Source organism: Hippoglossus hippoglossus, chromosome 1 (genome assembly GCF_009819705.1).
Source record: "Hippoglossus hippoglossus isolate fHipHip1 chromosome 1, fHipHip1.pri, whole genome shotgun sequence".
NCBI lineage: Eukaryota > Metazoa > Chordata > Actinopteri > Pleuronectiformes > Pleuronectidae > Hippoglossus > Hippoglossus hippoglossus.
The window spans coordinates 24,801,464-24,818,671 of record NC_047151.1 but is presented as its reverse complement, the minus strand read 5'-3'; the positions used below and the strand labels follow the sequence as shown (position 1 = coordinate 24,818,671).

At 43.7% G+C, this 17,208-nt stretch overlaps 1 protein-coding gene across 1 annotated transcript in view; it reads left to right on the top strand.

Annotated features, from left to right (window-relative positions):
- The window catches only part of LOC117765011 (protein sidekick-1-like), a 231,940-nt gene that overhangs the window by 114,830 nt on the left and 99,902 nt on the right, over positions 1 to 17,208 (top strand). Inside the window, 1 exon segment of the mRNA XM_034591217.1 lies at positions 6,402 to 6,535. Coding sequence (XP_034447108.1) covers positions 6,402 to 6,535 — 134 coding nt within the window.

The window sequence follows — 17,208 nt, the reverse complement described above, 5'->3', positions numbered from 1 at the left end:
ATTTATTCAGAACTCTCTCTTAATGGCCGTCGCAGGAGAAATGCCGATGACAGTCCAGCTGTGGGACCCGGCTACACCAGCCTGCTTAGAAGCTACCACAACAAGTCATGCACGTCACATTGCACTGGGGCTCAGAGTATAATGAGAGTCTCATTAAGGAGTTAAAGATGGACTATTACCTTTTTTTAAAATGAAGCAGCAGGTCATACTGGAAACTGTTTGCCAGTATTATTCCTATCTTACAGTGGGAGGCATGGTGGTTAGCAGAAAGGCACTGGGTTCGATCCCCACTTTGATCAGCGCCTCTCTGTGTGGACCTTGCCTGTTCTCCCTTTGGGTTTTCTGCAGGTACTCGTGCTTCCTCCCACAGTCCAGAGATATGTAGGTTAATTGGTGACACTAGGATGAGGTGTAGGTGTGAACGTGCGTATATAATTGGTTGTTTGTCTGCTGTGGCTGTGCAGCTGCTCTCACCTGAGAACAAGGGTGTCGAAATGAAAAGGAAGGTGTTCCTCAAACCACCACACACACGTAACGCAGACTTTTCGAAAAAGAACCACATTCTCTCATTCATTTTAAACTTACAGTTAAAGCCAGCCAGGGGAATCCACGGTTCGGCTTTTCGAAATTTCCTGATTCTTTTTTTTTAGTTCTTACGTTTTGTTTTTCCATTTTCTCAGCAATCGGAAGCTTTCACAAACTTTTTTAAGGGAATGTGTTTTGGCAAAGAAAGAGAATTAAATAACATTCAGCAAATACAGTATAAAACACATCTTCCACCCCAGACTGTGTTAACAATAGCTTCATTTGAACTACTTGTCACTGTCAAGCTCCTGGCTGAGAGAGCTCCTGGCATCAGTACAGTTCTCAGTCTTAAACTCAGTAACACTGTTTAATCCCATTACAAAAACAGATCTGTCATATTTTACCTAAACTACATGAAACTGTTGTTGGAAAAGTTCTCCTCTTTGTTTTTTATTTTTCTCTGTTATCTACCAGAATCGTTCCTCTTTTTTTTGTGCCTCACATTGTACTGTTACATTACAGCAGCGTGGAGCACCTCGTGTCATCGAACGCTCCCAGCTTCTCCTTGTGCCCAATTTACCCCAGAAACATCACCACAGGAACTTCCTGTCAGGCGCTGGCATCAGACACGAGGGAGCGCATCCTTTGAAATCAGTGAAAAAACACTAAACTACCAGAGCTCTGTGTTCACGCTGAGTTTTCAAACGAGTGAAGCGACCGAGGCGAACGGAGAAACGCAACTTGACGGATGACTCAAACGTTTTTCCTCATAAAGTCCAAATAAGTGACAAGACAAAGTTTGCACTGTTTGTTTCCGACTTCAAGGGTTAAAAAAAATAACCCACATGAAAAGTCTGCGAAACAGTCAAGTGAAAATAGATCCTTCTACCAAGGAACTCGTTATGTTGATGCCTTTTTCAGTGATTGACTTCACTGTGACTCTTTTCCTTCCAGTTTGGTAACAAGCTATTATAGCATTAACTGATGAATATTGTGCAGATGCTTCCTCAGCCTCTCTGCATTCAATCCTCAAGTATCACTCACTAGAGCACAAACCTCTTCTGAGGCCCAACAATTCAATTTCATACATTATCTCAAGGGCACTTTACATTGAAGGTCGATACCCTAAAAACTACAGAGAAACCCAACAGTTCCCACAATGAGCAGCACTTTGTCGACTGGGGAGAGAATAAACTGGAAGAAACCTCCAGCAGAACCAGACTCGATGTGGGCGGACCTCTGCCTCGACCGGTTTGGGTGACTGGAGATAAAACTATTCTGGATTTGCTTCTTTGTCCAGAGCTTTGCCAATTTCTGTACCTTTTGGCCGACGTCCCAACCGTCCACCAGGTTTAATTAGAATCTGTAGTTCGTGAGAAACCCTGCCAATAAACAAAAAAAAACAAATTAATGGACAGGGGCAAAAAACACAACCTCCTTGGCTCAGTATAGTTACTCTTTAATTACCTATAGTCCAAGGAGGTTGTGTCTTCATTGGTGTTTGTGTGTTGTGTGTTATTACCATGAAACTTAGGATGCTGTAGCAGTTGGGGAAGAACCTTTTAATTTTTAGTTTGGAGCCAGACATTTTTTTCCCCTCTTTCTTCAATATTGTGAGATACAGCATTTTTATTTTGACGTTTTCATAAATTTTCTAGGGAATAATTCATGAATCTAGATGAAAAAAAACCCACATTTAGTGGACTGATATCTATGAGTGTTTGCAATTTGAAGCAGCCTGATTGAATTCAGCTGGGCCTGGCTGGATGTGTGTGCTATTCCAACACCACAACACAACTCAAGCCGACAAACATTTTAAACACCTCAGTCCTGTGAAATGCAAACTTTCCCTCTACTTTATAGAGGATATTTTTTCCATCCACACACAGTGTGGCCTTCAGCAGGTACGAGCCCGAGCACGTTAACCATCAATCAGTCCCACAGAGGCTGTATTCATGTGTCCACCGACTGAGACGCCAACGCAAACATCCACTTTAAACGGCTGTGAGGAACAGTGAACACTCCCAACTGTGTGAGAGGCTGTTTGAGAAGGTGCACGTATGCATGTGCACACTCTTGTCTGCGTGGGTGGGTGCGCTGGCACTCGCTTTGGAGATGAAGCTGCCAACAAGCCTGGCTGTCTGGACTCGGTTTACAGTGGAGTATCCCTCCTTCTGCCCGACTGCAACACTCGTCCACCCCGAGCGAGTGTGTCAGACGCGTGGCTTGAAGGAGGTGGCACGCTGCCTATGAGAAACAGAGGAGGGCAGACAGGGCCGAGGTGGGTTCTGCTGGCAGGAGGCTCACTCCACAGATCTGACTCACGCACTTAGAAGAACTTATATATCAGAAAACACACTTGTTCTCCCTCGTCTATCCTCTGGCCTGCGACATGTGTGTGGTAATTAGCTTTTGGCATGCGCATGTGTGTCTGTGTGTGTGTGTGTGTGTGAGAGTGTGAGTGTGCATTCAGAAGTCAATCTTGCAGCAGAGACACCCGTGAGTGTTTATGAAATGAGTCTTGGGGCCAGGAACTAAATGAAAGACCAATCTGGCTCTGTGCTTTGGTTCAAAGAAGTCAGGAGGGAGGAGATAGGAGGTAAGACAGGGCGGTGGTAGTGGGGGGGGGGGGGATGGTGAGACAGAGAGACAGCGAGAGAGAGAGACAGAGAGAGAGAGAGAGAGAGAGAGAGAGAGAGAGAAATGCTCAGAAAATTGGAAGAAACCAAGAAAGAAATGTGCAGATTGTAATCTAAGTAAGAACGTAAAATGGAATTGGAGAGAAAGAGTCAGAGAGTTTTTTTATTATTCGAGAGGGGGTGAGGGATACAGGGAGGAATGCCGAAGGATAAGGGAATAGGATCTAGTTGATTACTGTCATTTAATTTGCCTCTTCTGCCTGGGGATAAACTGCCACACACACACACACACACACACACACACACACACACACACACACACACACACACACACACACACACACACACACACACACACACACACACACACACACACACACACACACACACACACACACACACACACACACACACACACACACACACACACACACACACACACACATAAGCATGCAGAGTCATGCGCAGTTTTAAAATTGAGTTTGTCTTTAATTAAAAGCCAGAACAATTTTGTCCAGTTTAATTAAATGTAGAACTAAAAAGAGAGCTGAAAGTTGCATGTTGAATTTATGTTATATTAAATCCCTATAGTACATTGACATTCAGTCAGACTGAGGCTGCACATAGGCTGTTAATGTGCACGGATATTTGTATGCATGTGTGTGTGTCTGAGTCTATTGCAACTCTTAGGATGCGATGGTGAAACCCCCCTCTAGCTATGAATAGGGACGCTTTATTAATTTTCTTTTCAAGGGAATTCCAAATGAACGGAGGTCGTCTAATCTGGACGTCTTATTGGCGTATTTCAATCCTTTCCCAATTAAGTACGAATAAGAAAGTGGGAAGCAAATCGCTGCAGCCATCACCACAAAGTAATTTCACATGTAAATATTACACGTTAAATGAATTATGTAAATGAGGAGAAATACTACATGAACAAATACTTCAAACTTTTAAATGTTTTCAGATGTTAGCACAGTTGATAGACGCTCACCTCTGTCACACAGCACAGGCAAGTGGACACATGCCTTCACTGTCTATTAATCAGCATGTGTCGGTGAAACAGACGTGATCAAATGGGCTGGTCAGTGCACTTAATGAGCTTTACAGCCATAAATTGCATTACAGACCTCGGTGAGGATGCAGAATCTATTACTGCTCCGGAATAAGTGAGAGAATGGGCGAAGCTTCTATCTCAGGCATTTAGATCTGGTTGGATGCACACGCACGTACATGCACATTCAAAGCAACATGCACACACACACAGAGGAGACATGCACTCACTCGAATAGAGTGTCAGTGTTGGGGTTGAGGCTCGGGCTGTTGTGGATGCTCTCCTGGGAAATCACCCCGAATAAAATTAGACCTGAGGAGTTCTATCAGTGTGTGTGTGTGTCTCTTCTCTTCTCTTCTCTTCTCTTCTCTTCTCTTCTCTTCTCTTCTCTTCTCTTCTCTTCTCCTCTCTTCTCTTCTCTTCTCTTCTCTTCTCTTCTCTTCACCTCTCTCTCTTCAACCAGTAGTTCCTACTCAAGCACGTCCATATACTTGATCATGTTCATGGGTGCATACACAGATTCTATAAGAACCACCCACCTACACATCAGTCGAATGTTTTAATCCATGTCCCATCTGCTAACCTGGAGGGGGGTGGAGTTAAGGGGGCAAGTGAGAGGTCTTGGCTTCACTTTTGAGAGACGTCAGGTCGCCCATCTTTATATGTAGTTTGTGGATGCATCAATATCAATAATATATCAATAATATTCATTGCAGCAGGATTTGGGTGATCACATTAACTGAGTGTAGTTTGGGGTTGCTGCCAACACACGAGTTCTACATCATCCAATAATCAAACGCTAGCAAGTCGTGGAGATGCCGATGGTAAACTTTATTTTCATCCTTCCCAGCTGGATGCTGTTGGCAGACGCGGTTCAGTACCTTTTTCCTTTTCATTCTCAGCCACTACAAGCCACGTGAAATGTCTCTCAAACCTGCCTGTTGTTTGCAACGCTGCTGTGACGTACAGTGTTTTTGTTTACTTGCCACACAGAGTCATTGATTCTAGTCCTGCTGCTCTGTGGTCAAATGCAAACTGAGTGGAAACAACGTCCGTTCTGCACAGACCGGCACGGTGCAGGCCTCGTTCTGGAGCGCACCCATCTCTGATAGTCCAGCTCCAATTAACCGTGTCCACAGGAAACTACACATACTTATACACACACAGATGTTTCATTCAAAATAAGGTCTTACCGGATCTAAGTGTGTTTCTTATTCGAAACCAAAGTGTGTTTAAACAGGCAGTATTCACACTTGTGTTGCCAAAACGTTTGTCTCGCAGGGCTTCACAGTCCTAACACGCAGCGTAATTGTGTTATGAGGACACTGGGTCTATAAGGATATAAAAAGACGGTCATCTCCCTTTAATATGCTCTATTCTCCCTTTGGTCATATTGATTTTATTTCAGTGAAGACTCAGGTTAGAATATTGGGATTTCCGTCCACTGACAAGGTGAAAACACAAAGTCACTAAAAAACAACCTGGGCTTCCCGTCTGCTCCACCAAGAAAAACATAAAAATCCCAGCGTAACAAATCTCTACCCTCCCCGTCTCCCTCCCGCTCTCCTCCCCTCTAACCACACTGTCTCCCTGCAAAATCAACTCCTTCCCATTATGCTCATTTAAAAGGCAGTGGCAGCAGCAGCGGCAGCAGCAGCAGCACACAGTCTGTTTGTCAGCGATTGTTTCTTATCTCCGTGTGCTCATGTGAGGACAGTGAGACAGTTGTGTTTGTGATTGTGCGTGTGTGTGTGCGTGTGTGTCTCCTTGTGTACCGTGCATGTTTGTGCTGTATTGATTGCTGCGGGTACGCGGGAGAAAACGAGGATGGATCAGTGAAAAGACGGAAGAACAGAAGATAATACGCGACGAGATTGGCCAGAAGAATGAAAGAGACACAAAATGAGCCACATATCAATCTGAGACAGGAGGAGAGATTTATTTAAGCTCTGTGAATCCTCTTTCCTTTCTGATGCTTGTATTCAACGTGTCCTCCCCCCTTTATGAATGCAAACGATCCATGTACCAAATACTCTCCTCATGTCAGAGTCTTAGTTTGAGCTGTGTTCTTGTCTGAGTCGAGGACTAGGCCGAGGCGTGTTTCCCTTTTTCCCTTGCCAGTGCCGCGCTCTCTAATCCCTTGTTCTCTCGCGTGTCTTGTGTCTTGCGTCTCCGCCCTACAGAGCAATCAGTTTGGACAATCAGCTGGTCGTCCTGGCAACCACGGCAACGGACGCAGGACGCTACCACGTGGAGGCGGTGAACGAGATGACGGGAGAGAACGTGACGAGTGCCGCCGTGTACCTGAGCATCTCAGGTAAGAACACACATTTTGATTCATCTGAAAGGTTTTGGCAGCGAACCAACAGACGCACTAATTAGCGTGTGCATTCAGAGCATCGGTTTGTTTCATCAGAGGCTGTCACATAATTAAATATGACTGATTGTGCATTAGGAGCTTCTCGGGCCCTTTGAGGAGCTTCACAAGTGATCTGTGTTGTAACTGAGGTTGAGGTTCAATCGGGCTTTAATGATCTGAATCTATTTTACTGGAAAAAAACATTTATTTTTAAAATCTCTTCTATTTGTTGGCTCAGAGGACAGTTTTGTGACGCAGCCTAATTACTGTCGGCTGCCGTAGGTACAACTTGAAACTGAGACGAGCAGCACAACACACAAACAGAGGATTAAAGATATATGATAAATATCAAATATGCTTCAAACAAACTACCTTTTGTCTGATTCTGGGACGAAGTGATGATTCTGAACCATTAATTAAGAAACTAAAATTAAGGATGTCATATGAATGAAAGATGGGAGATGGGAGATTCTATCAACTGGAATGACTTGATGCAGTTAGATTGTCCCAGTATAGAGGAATCACCACTGTCTCGTTAAGAAAACTCAACTAACTAATTCTTCTTTTTGCTAAGGACATAAACTTCCTTTTTGGACTGCGCATTAAACTGTGAGGAGCCAAACTGTATTGTGGCTTACGAGCAAGTAACTTTTAGCACCGACATAATTTGACGTTTGTCATTTAAAAGCAACTGTCAGCTACAGAAAGATAATTCTGCTGACGTGACGTTTCAAACATTAATTAAAGAGGTTAAAAGATTTGATGAAGTATTTAAGACACTTTAAGATTTGCATGTGTATTTTTGTTCACGTGGAACTGGTTATCAGAACCCAACTTTAAACCAGGAACAGTAGATTAGACTATAGAGCCAGTTATGAATAAGTTGAGCTGAGCTGTGGTTCAGATCCAGTTGCTGCCAGTTGTTCAATCATAGAGGTTTTTTTCATGTTCGATGTTTGCAACACACGTCTGAGATCGATACTGATACTTGTACGTCTCTGTGTTTGTTCACTTCCCTCCTTTTTTCTCTCTGTATGTTTCCTGTGTCTCTCCATCCACACTTTAACACAAACTGCCCTTTATTTTGTTACTTCTCTCCTCTTCTCTTCTGACCTGTTCAGCCCAAATGTCACCGCATTTGAACGGTACAAGTCTGCTCCGTGTTTGCTTTCATATCAGAACAATGGACGTTCTGAAACTATTTGCAGGGTTGAAGTCTCAGAGTGAAACAGCTCTGCCAGTTGGTGGAAACAGTTTTTGTTATGTGCGGTTTCTTCTGTCAGTCTGCAGAAGTCCTTCCATCTCTCAACTACAGACCCAGTCTCTTAAACATTAAATTAATAAGTAGCTGTAAACCATATCCAGAACAACAGTCCCGTCCCAGACACTGTCGGCTGTTTATTATGTTACAGTGTTTAAAAGATAGACTTGTTATGTACTTGTCCTGAATTTCCGGGTCATTTCTTTTCATTGGATCATCTACATGTGGCCACTCTGCTGCAGAAGGTCATTTTTAAATCAGTGAATATTACTGAATGACACAAAGAAGCTTATAATTGCAAGGTTTTTTGGTGAATGTGTTTCTCTCCCGCTGTGTTTCAGCCTCCGTCACGTCCTTAATCCGTGGATCACCTTTTCACATGAATCCTTCTCCGTACCTCTATCGCGTCTCCTCAGAGGCCGGAGGATAGAGCGCTCACTCTAACAGTCTCTCCGCTGAAGTGTTCACTGTAGTTAAATGAGAGAGGGAGGGAGCGGTCTGTCCCTTGTGGCTGTATAGAGTTTTAATTAGATTCTTTTTACAGGGTTGTATCCTTTGGTATCCTTTGTCACACACACACACACACACACACACACTTACACAGACCCACACAATCACATAAATATACGCACAGCACCTTGTTAGAGCTGTCAGTGTAGAGTGCTCCCTTGGGCGTTTTTTAGGAATGGTAAGGGTATAGTTAGGTTTCGCTGATCAGACTTCGGCCATAAACGTCAGCCTGTGTGCGTGTGTGAGTGTGTGTGTGTGTCTGTTTATCATTTAGTGTTGTGTACAATAAACATTTCTTGGGTAAATAACCTTTGCTATAAAACAGAATATTTGATTCAGTTATTTGTTATTGAGGCTGTGGGAGGAAACGAGGAAAGAGGAATTAAATACAAACGAGTCAAAATGACACACAAAAAAGAAAAGGATGGAATATAAAAGACAAACAAGACCAAACAATGAAAGAGCAGGTTTTCTCTTCTTGTTTTCTGGATCAGTCTTCACTTTCTGTGGTTATGGATCATCTTTATGGCTCAGTCACATTGGTTATAACACTCAATACGCATTATTTTTGCCAGGCCTGACTCGTGTAAGGAAAATTGAACAGTAGCTGATGAATTTGGCCGGAAAATATATCTGTATCGATAGTTTGGGTTTTTCTAAATCACTCTATCCTCTGTTAGAATCACAGCTACAGTGTAGATCTAATGATCAGGATCTGCCAAGGTTTTTCTGGCAGGACATTTGAGCGAAAAGTAGAATCAATTTTGTGCAAATGAGATTAGATTAAAGTGAACTGAAGTGACGAGAGGTTCAGCAGGTTAAATGACGCGAGAAAATATGTGAATGAACTTGAGCAAATTGTGTTTTTGTTCTTCCCTGCCTCCTCTTTTGTGTGTCTTTTTTTTCTTTCTTCTCCACCTCCTTCCCCCTCCGTTTCCGGTCTCCTCGCTTTCATGGTTTTTTTTATCCCATTAAGCAGCCGGTGCAGGATCAGACGACTGAAGTTCGTAGCTGTCAGTCACATTTTCTATTCCTAAAAAACCTTGTCTTTCTTTTCATGAATTCCGCAGACTAAATGAGATACCTATTTCGTATTCTCCTCTTTCGCACTTTGATTCAGACGTTGTGCACAACAAAGACGAACAAGCAAGAAATAGGATTGGTAGAGAGAAAGAAGAGAGACGGGGGAGAAAAAGACTCGATGAAGTGAGTCATGGGTGCAGATCAGGATACGACCTGTTAGATAGAAGAACGTCTGAAGGGGGAAATGTCTCTGTCTGTTTTTCTTTCCACCAACACAACCACAGGCACTTTACAGTGAACAGCTACACCTGGTGTGAAGACGTGACGCGGCTGATCAGATTGCAAATGGACAGCTCTTGAGCGCATGGAAGTAAATTCTGTATGTGGACTAAGTGCTTTAAAGTGCATTTAGCCATTCAAACAAGGAGGTCACACAAAAACTATTGGTTGGATCACCAGGAAAACTTGGAAGGATGTGAAGTGAAGTTTCTATATCTGCTTTTATTCTTCTTCTTTTTTGGGACAAACACATATCAGAGGAGGACGAGACGTGGGTGATCTGATCATTCATGAATTTAACATGAATAGACTCAGAGATACAACCTGGATACGAGTCAAGCGTTTATATTTAGGTATAAATTGAATCTTGGGGTTGATCCACAAAGCTTGTACGAGCGCAGGAAAAGCGGCACACGGCGAGTTGCATGACCCGCCTACTTGACATATCCATTATCTGCATGTCCCTGACCGCTATCCTGTAAGTGTGGCATATACGGCCGAAAATAAAAAGCAGTAACTGTCACCCGCGGTTGAGCCGGAATAGCCACAATTGATAGCAGCTCAGCAGCTTGGTGAGAGGTCACACACAGTAATCACTGGAAGTACAGCCCGCCTGTAAAATAAACAGCTCCTGGGGCTTTTTTATCACGGCCGACAACGTGTGGCTCCACGAGACGTTTCCACTCACTCTAGTTCAGTCATCGCTGCCGACTGAACCTGCGGCTGATTGGGCAGAAGTTGGATTTTGAATAAAATGGAGGTCGAGGTATTCTAACTATGTTATTCAAGGAATATCAAGTCAGTGCAGCGAATCACATTAACGCAGCAACTCCAGGGAGAGAGGACTCGAGGTGCAGCGGTGGGTGCTGGTCATTTAATCCGTGTGTGTGAGTGTGAGTGTGTTTTTGCATTAGAGAGAAACAGAATTCTAATGGCCTCAGGGTATTTCTGTTAGTGACAGGAGATGAGGATCCCTCCTCCAATTAATTAAGCTCCATGCATATACCTGACATAATTTCCCGCTCTTTCTCTTTTCTCCCTCTTTACCACGCACACGTTCGCAAATACCTCGGCCTGTCAATCAGAGCAGCAGTGGGTCTCCCTGTTGAGTGTCTGCGTGTCTCTGAGCTTCTCTTCAGTTCACAGCGGTGGAGGCCTTTGTAGATTTGTACTTCAGACCATTACAGCGGCACAATATCCCCAAAGAGAGCACTCGCAGGAGGGAGACTCACACACACACACACACACACACATGAAAGCACACAGACATGCAAATGTACACGCATGTAAAGGATGCACGCCTAGAAACACTCGGCGTAGCTGGGCACCATCAAAGACGTGCTCTTTGCAGAATAAAGAAACGAGACAAAACGGCTGGAGCCATTAGACTCACCGAGATAAAGAAGTGGAAGCGTGATAAATATAATCCGACGTGTATGGATCTCACAGATGAAACAAGAGGAGGGGTCACGCAGGGTAGACAGGAGAAGAGGGAACAGAAGGCAGGATAAGAAAAGAACGAGTGGGAAGGGGAATGTGTCGGGCGCATAAATGCTGATATAATAACTGTGAGGACTTAAAATGCAATCTCAGCTCTGGGCTCAATAGTTGATCAGCTGCCTTTATCTTTTCTAAAGAGAAGACAGTAATGTCACGCCTATTAATGATTGCTGAGCTTCGAAAAATAGCTTTGAGTAATACGTCCGTACATCGAAGCCCTGCGTGCAGAGTGCTTCCTTTTAAAAGAGTGATCCAGCAGTTTTGTTTCTCACTTCCATAAAGTTCGGCGGCTTGCAAGACACAGACTATAAAAAAAGTCCGTGCTGTCGAGGCTGAGATGTCCTGACTTTAAGTCCCTAAATGCAATTTATGGCATCTTTTTCCGTTGGACCCTCGCTGCCTCGTAAACGCTCACATCTTTCCAATATCCAGTACGTAACAGGATATCTCATTTCTCCGACTTAACAAAGCTCCCTCCACAACCTCAAAAGATCCTCACAGGCTGAGTATCGCTGTCCCTGACGAGGGAACGGGACTTGATGAATAAAATCTGCGGCGTTCCCCTTTAAAATGCTCCACATAGCGTATCTCTGTAATTACTGCATGTACTGGCTGAAGTCGAACCAAACTCCTGTTTTCAGAAATGAGACAAGGAAGTTGGAAGAGGTTGTTAGACATTTTTCGGCTTTGAGGCTTCATAGTTCTGCACGGCATTGATTTGTATTGTAAATTGGATTCTGCTGCATTTATATTTGCAAGAACTGTATTCAGTGATGTGGCAGAGGAGAAGGCAAACAGACGGCAGAGGAAAGATGACGAGTCAGTGACGCAGGTGGGAGAGCTGAGCAGGACGCGTCAGCTCCGAGTTCATAAATACTTTGTTAAAGAAAAACTCTGTCCTTTCATAACCCTAATCATTGTACGTCTGCCTCGAGGAGGGTGTGGTAGTCTGAGTTTGATTACCTCGGCTTGGTGATTGGACGAGAGTCTGTCTGAGTTTGATTACGCCCCCTGTCATTGACTTCCCGGGTCTCCGCCACGTCTACATCACCCTGTTTCTCCCGTTTATCCTTTGGTTCCCTCCTGCCGCCATCAAGCAGGGGCCCGCCCCCCCCGCGGCCCCGGGAAGTGACCGAGTGGCCTTTGTTCAGGAGCTGAGACACAGACTCATGTAGCATCTGACTCAGTTGACCCCCGCACAACCCAGACACACTCGCACGCTGTCGCACACACACTCGGGGGATCTGATGGAGAAGGAGATATTGGTGTATGTTTCCCTTGGAACATTCAAACAGCATACGTTTGGCCCATGACACACAGGTTACTACTCTTTTTGAAAATCTTTTAAAAATACATAGTTTTTAGTATTCGTTAGACACCGTAACCTGTTTTCAGTTTTACGTTCGTTTTGGTGACGACATTTGTGTTAATATTTTTGCGCGTGTGTGTCTTTGTTTCATTTAGTTCGTTCCCTAATCATCTTCCCTCCCCTCCAGATGTTTCCGTTCCACATCACTGACTCTTAAATGAGAGCCCACTCGGTGTGTGTGTGTGTGTGTGTGTGTGTGTGTGTGTGTGTGTGTGTGTGTGTGTGTGTGTGTGTGTGTGTGTGTGTGTGTGTGTGTGTGTGTGTGTGTGTGTGTGTGTGTGTGTGTGTGTGTGTGTTTGCTCCAGGTCCCATCCCAGTTGTTCTGCGGCGCGTCTAATTGGAGGTATTTTAGTGTCCCTGGAGAGAGAGTGTGTTGTGGAATCTGTGGTTTGTGTGCATGCATGTGTGTGTGTGGGTGTGTGTGTGTGTGTGGGGGTGTGTGTGTGTCATTGCATCATTTGAAAGCTCAAACATAAAGAGTCCTGTGTGTTGTCAGGTTGTTTGCAGCACTGCAGCTGTCGTGATGTGATCAAGGTGTTGACTGCATGACGATGTGTTGATTACATTCTGCCGCACTATGTCCCGACAGGCTCTAAAGATATAACATGTAACAACTCCTCATTAAAATACAACCAGACCTATGTTACATATGTTCTTGACATGTGGACTTGCATCGTCCAAACATGTTTCCATCTATGTTCCAAGGACGTTTCACTTTGGCCGCGGTGGAGGTCACCCTTTAGTTTGAGCCATATCTGCTTTACGCGTGGCTTTGCTCGCCTCCGCTATAACGTCCAGGGCCATGAATGTATTGGTCACTCAAGTTATTTGTCTTATTGTTTAAAATGAGAGACCCCTCGTGGCTGAGGTTCCATATCGTACGGTTAAGGAACACCACAGACAGAACATGTGTGGCACAGTTTGCTCTACACCCACAGTCTGCAGCTCCAGTGTTTGACAGGGAATACGTCCCTGGAGTTTCCAGTCAAACCAGTGAGAAGGGGAACGCCATGAGACACGAGGAGCAGCAAGACTCTCTCAGACAGTTTTTTTTTTGGGCTCGTGACCCATAAAAATAAAACAAACGCCAAATTGAAAACTGTGTATAAACTCTCCACCCCTGATAGGAGCACAGGTGTGAGAGCGCTGAGCGGTGACACAAAATCTTTTCCCTTTCCCTCTCAGATGACTGCTCTTAATTAATTACCAGCAGAATCTATGGCACTGTTAGGAAGCAGCTGCCAATTATTATTTAACAGCAAGATAAAATGGCTCAAAGATTTTATAGATATGCGCAGATGCTCTTATTTTCCTTTTAGTTACTGTATATAATTTATTTTTCGGTGGGTGCTAAACTGCAGCTGATCAGAAAAAACACGTGATTAGAGAACATTAATCGTAGTAATGGCATTTTCAAAAATGTTGGGATCGAAGAAACAAACATCGCACGTACACAAAGATATAAAACAAGGAAGATCCTTGTGTTACCACGATCAACAACAAGCCGCTGGATTAAGCTGTTGAATGCGTTTGATGACACTCAGAAGCTGAATCAATGCTGCAGACTGAAGAAAGTGAAATAGGGTTCTGTTTGAAAATTGCTTGAAAAAGTGATGAGAGCCTTAAAGAAGCAATCTGTAAAAAAAATCCCATTTGTACCTTATGGACACGTTAAGTGTTTAAACAATTTGTCAATTTAGTATTTAGTGGATCAGCACGTAACTAATCTGCAACTATTTGGATATTTGATTAATTCATATTAATATTTCTAAAATGGTTTCAATTGTATTCGCAGTTTTTTGTTGCTACTACTTCTAGTATTATTTAAAATTGTATTAATATAACGATGCTCAAAGAGACGTTACCTACGTTAAAAACAGAGAAAATCCAATGACTAGATATATAATTAATTATGTCCAATGAGTTGGGGGAGAGACGGCTTTGTCGCCCTAGTTGGGTTTCGTACTTGTAATCGAGCAAAGTAAAGACATTTAAAAGAGTCACCTTGGATTTGGAGAAATTATAATTTTAAGGAGAATTTCTGAACCAAATAACTTTTGTTTTTTTGAGGCTCTTAACCCAAAGCCTGGTTTCAGTGGCTACACAGACCTCTGCACTCTGATCAGTACAGCAGCCGTCATGCCCCGCTCTGACTGTGCTGAAGAGTTTAAGTGAAAACAACAAGCAGCATTCAGCATTCAGCAAGCTCTGAAACTTCTCCTGCTCCTGTTATTTGTGCAAGCTGTTGGTTTAGGACAGGCAGATACAGCACTTGCAGCAGAAAACCTGATTTAAACTTGTACTGTTCAAAAATACTGTTTGGAGACGGACGAAAGCAGCACAGACGCTGCAGTGTGCACAGACGCTGCAGTGTGTGCACGCTCACTCACCAAATAACTGCACAGCCGCCCCTCATTTTGTGACCATCTGGGGCCGGATGTATTAACTTGGTGGTGGAGAGTTCTTGTTGTGGTTCATTAAAGAAATGAACCTTTTTGTCAGTTGTTGCTAAACTAAAATGGATTAAACGTTAAATATTTATGCATTAAAGCAGCAGCGTGTGTGTGTGTGTGTGTGTGTGTGTGTGTGTGTGTGTGTGTGTGTTGCTTTATCCAGCAGCACAGGGCGTACTTTCTTTGGCCTTTTTTAATGCAGCATCAAGTTAGAACTTTTTAATTGTGGAACGCTGTGGCAGATATTCTGAATGCTTGTGTTTAATAGTTGGATAATCTTTTGTTCGGTGTGAAGAAACTCTCCACTCTCCATAATTGAGATTGCGTAGGAAGCCTGTGTTCAAGTTGTCTTAAGGCTAGTTATGTAGATAACCATCGTGAAGGTCACTTCACAGAATCACCGGTGCATTAAATTGCATGTAAACCTTGAAGAGCGTGTACCAGTATGATGGAGTCTCTTTTTCTAAAATGGTTATATCTATACCTTGTACCTTGTGCCTGGCGGGTTCCTTTGAAAGATCTAACCCTGGGTGAGGACACATTAGGTTTACAATTATCTCTTTTGTATTGTGAGTCTGGTAATTTGAAGTCTACAGATGTGGAACACACATGCACGATCAGACAAATAGGCCCTAATACTCTGAGGTTTTGTTAAAAGGACTTCGCTAATGAATCGCTGCTTTGATTAATTCCTGCTACAACTGGATGTGTCTGGAGTTATTATATTCAATATTTCAGCAGCGGGGGGGATCAGACGTCTCTCTGCTGATCCCCATCTCTCTTCTCCGTCTGTTACCTTTGTCTCCCCTCATTTCTGTCTCTCCCGGTCCCTTCTCACTTTCTCACTCAGTCTAATGAGGCTTCTCTGCGGTTCTATAATTAAAACCCCAGTGTACAGACAGAGAGATGGCGTGATGGAGGGACGGACAGGAAACTCGCTCGCGGACTGTGTCAGTACAAGAAGTGTGAATCGCTGTGTGTGGCTGCGTGTGCACGCTCAACTCGTTCCACCCAGTTATGGATTTAATTGCAAGCGTGTTTTACAGCATGATGGGAAAGATTAAGACGGATGCCCATGTACGTGGCTTTGACACAGCATTTTGCAGGCGAACGCCCACTCAAGCGCTCTTCAGATCCTCCTCCGTTCGCGAATAAAACGGTCAATAGACAAAAAGGGAAGTGGTGAGAGATCGAGGTGTCCGGTGGGAGAGGAAACGGGCAGAAAGTCGCAGACGGTGGATGTAACAAGTTCCTGAAGAATCAATGAACAAGCAGAGGCTGTGGATGTAAAGAGGCCAGAGAAGTAGAGGAGGAGGTTCCAGTGAAAGTCTGGAAGTTTGACTCTGACTCGTTGTTTCAGGGCATTCAGAACACTGTGAGCAGTGAGGGATTGAAAGGGATGTAGTAGTAGTACGGCATCTTGGCTACATTCAAGTGACACAATTCACACTTAACAAACTTTTCAGTTAGTCCTTAACATACTGAGATTAAGTGTGTTAATTTAGTTTTTTGGGTAAAATCAAAGATGTTTCTGGGTCTGAACTTCACGTCCATCCATTATCTCTCTGTGTGGTGTTCCCCTCATGTCTGAATGGGTTTTCTCTGGGTTCTCTTCCTCCCTCAGACTGTGTTTTCATGCAGATTGGGTTTAGGGTGATTCGACGTAGGAGTGAATGGTTGTTGGTCTCTGTACGTCTGTCCTGCGATTCGCTGCTGACTTGTCCAGGGTGTAAATCAGCTCTCGTCCAAGGTCAGTAAGGACGGATGGGATAAGTAATGTCTGATGATTACAGCCACAGATTTCAGATAGTCAGCTAAAGCAGGATTATTTATTGACCATCAGATTGTTACTCTTAAAAATAAACTTAAACATACTTGCTAACTTTTTCAAGACACAGGTTTGCTTGGTAACAGCCAGTGGCAGCTTGGCTGACCCACGAATAAAGGTTGATTCACCTAAGTCTGCTTACAGCATTAATTCAGCCCTTGACTTTATTGGAGACAGGGGGCGCAGGGAGGTTAAAGTTACGAGACAACTTATGTTTTAATTAATGTTCAGTGGTGTAGAGGCAGAACCTTACTTGAGTTTGTGTCTGTGTGTGTGTACGGTTTGTGTGTGTGTTTGTGTGTGTGTGTGTGTGTGTGTGTGTGTGTGTGTGTGTGTGTGTGTGTGTGTGTGTGTGTGTGTGAGAGAATGAAGCAGATGGAAGAATTTGCGTGGATACGTTTGTTCGGG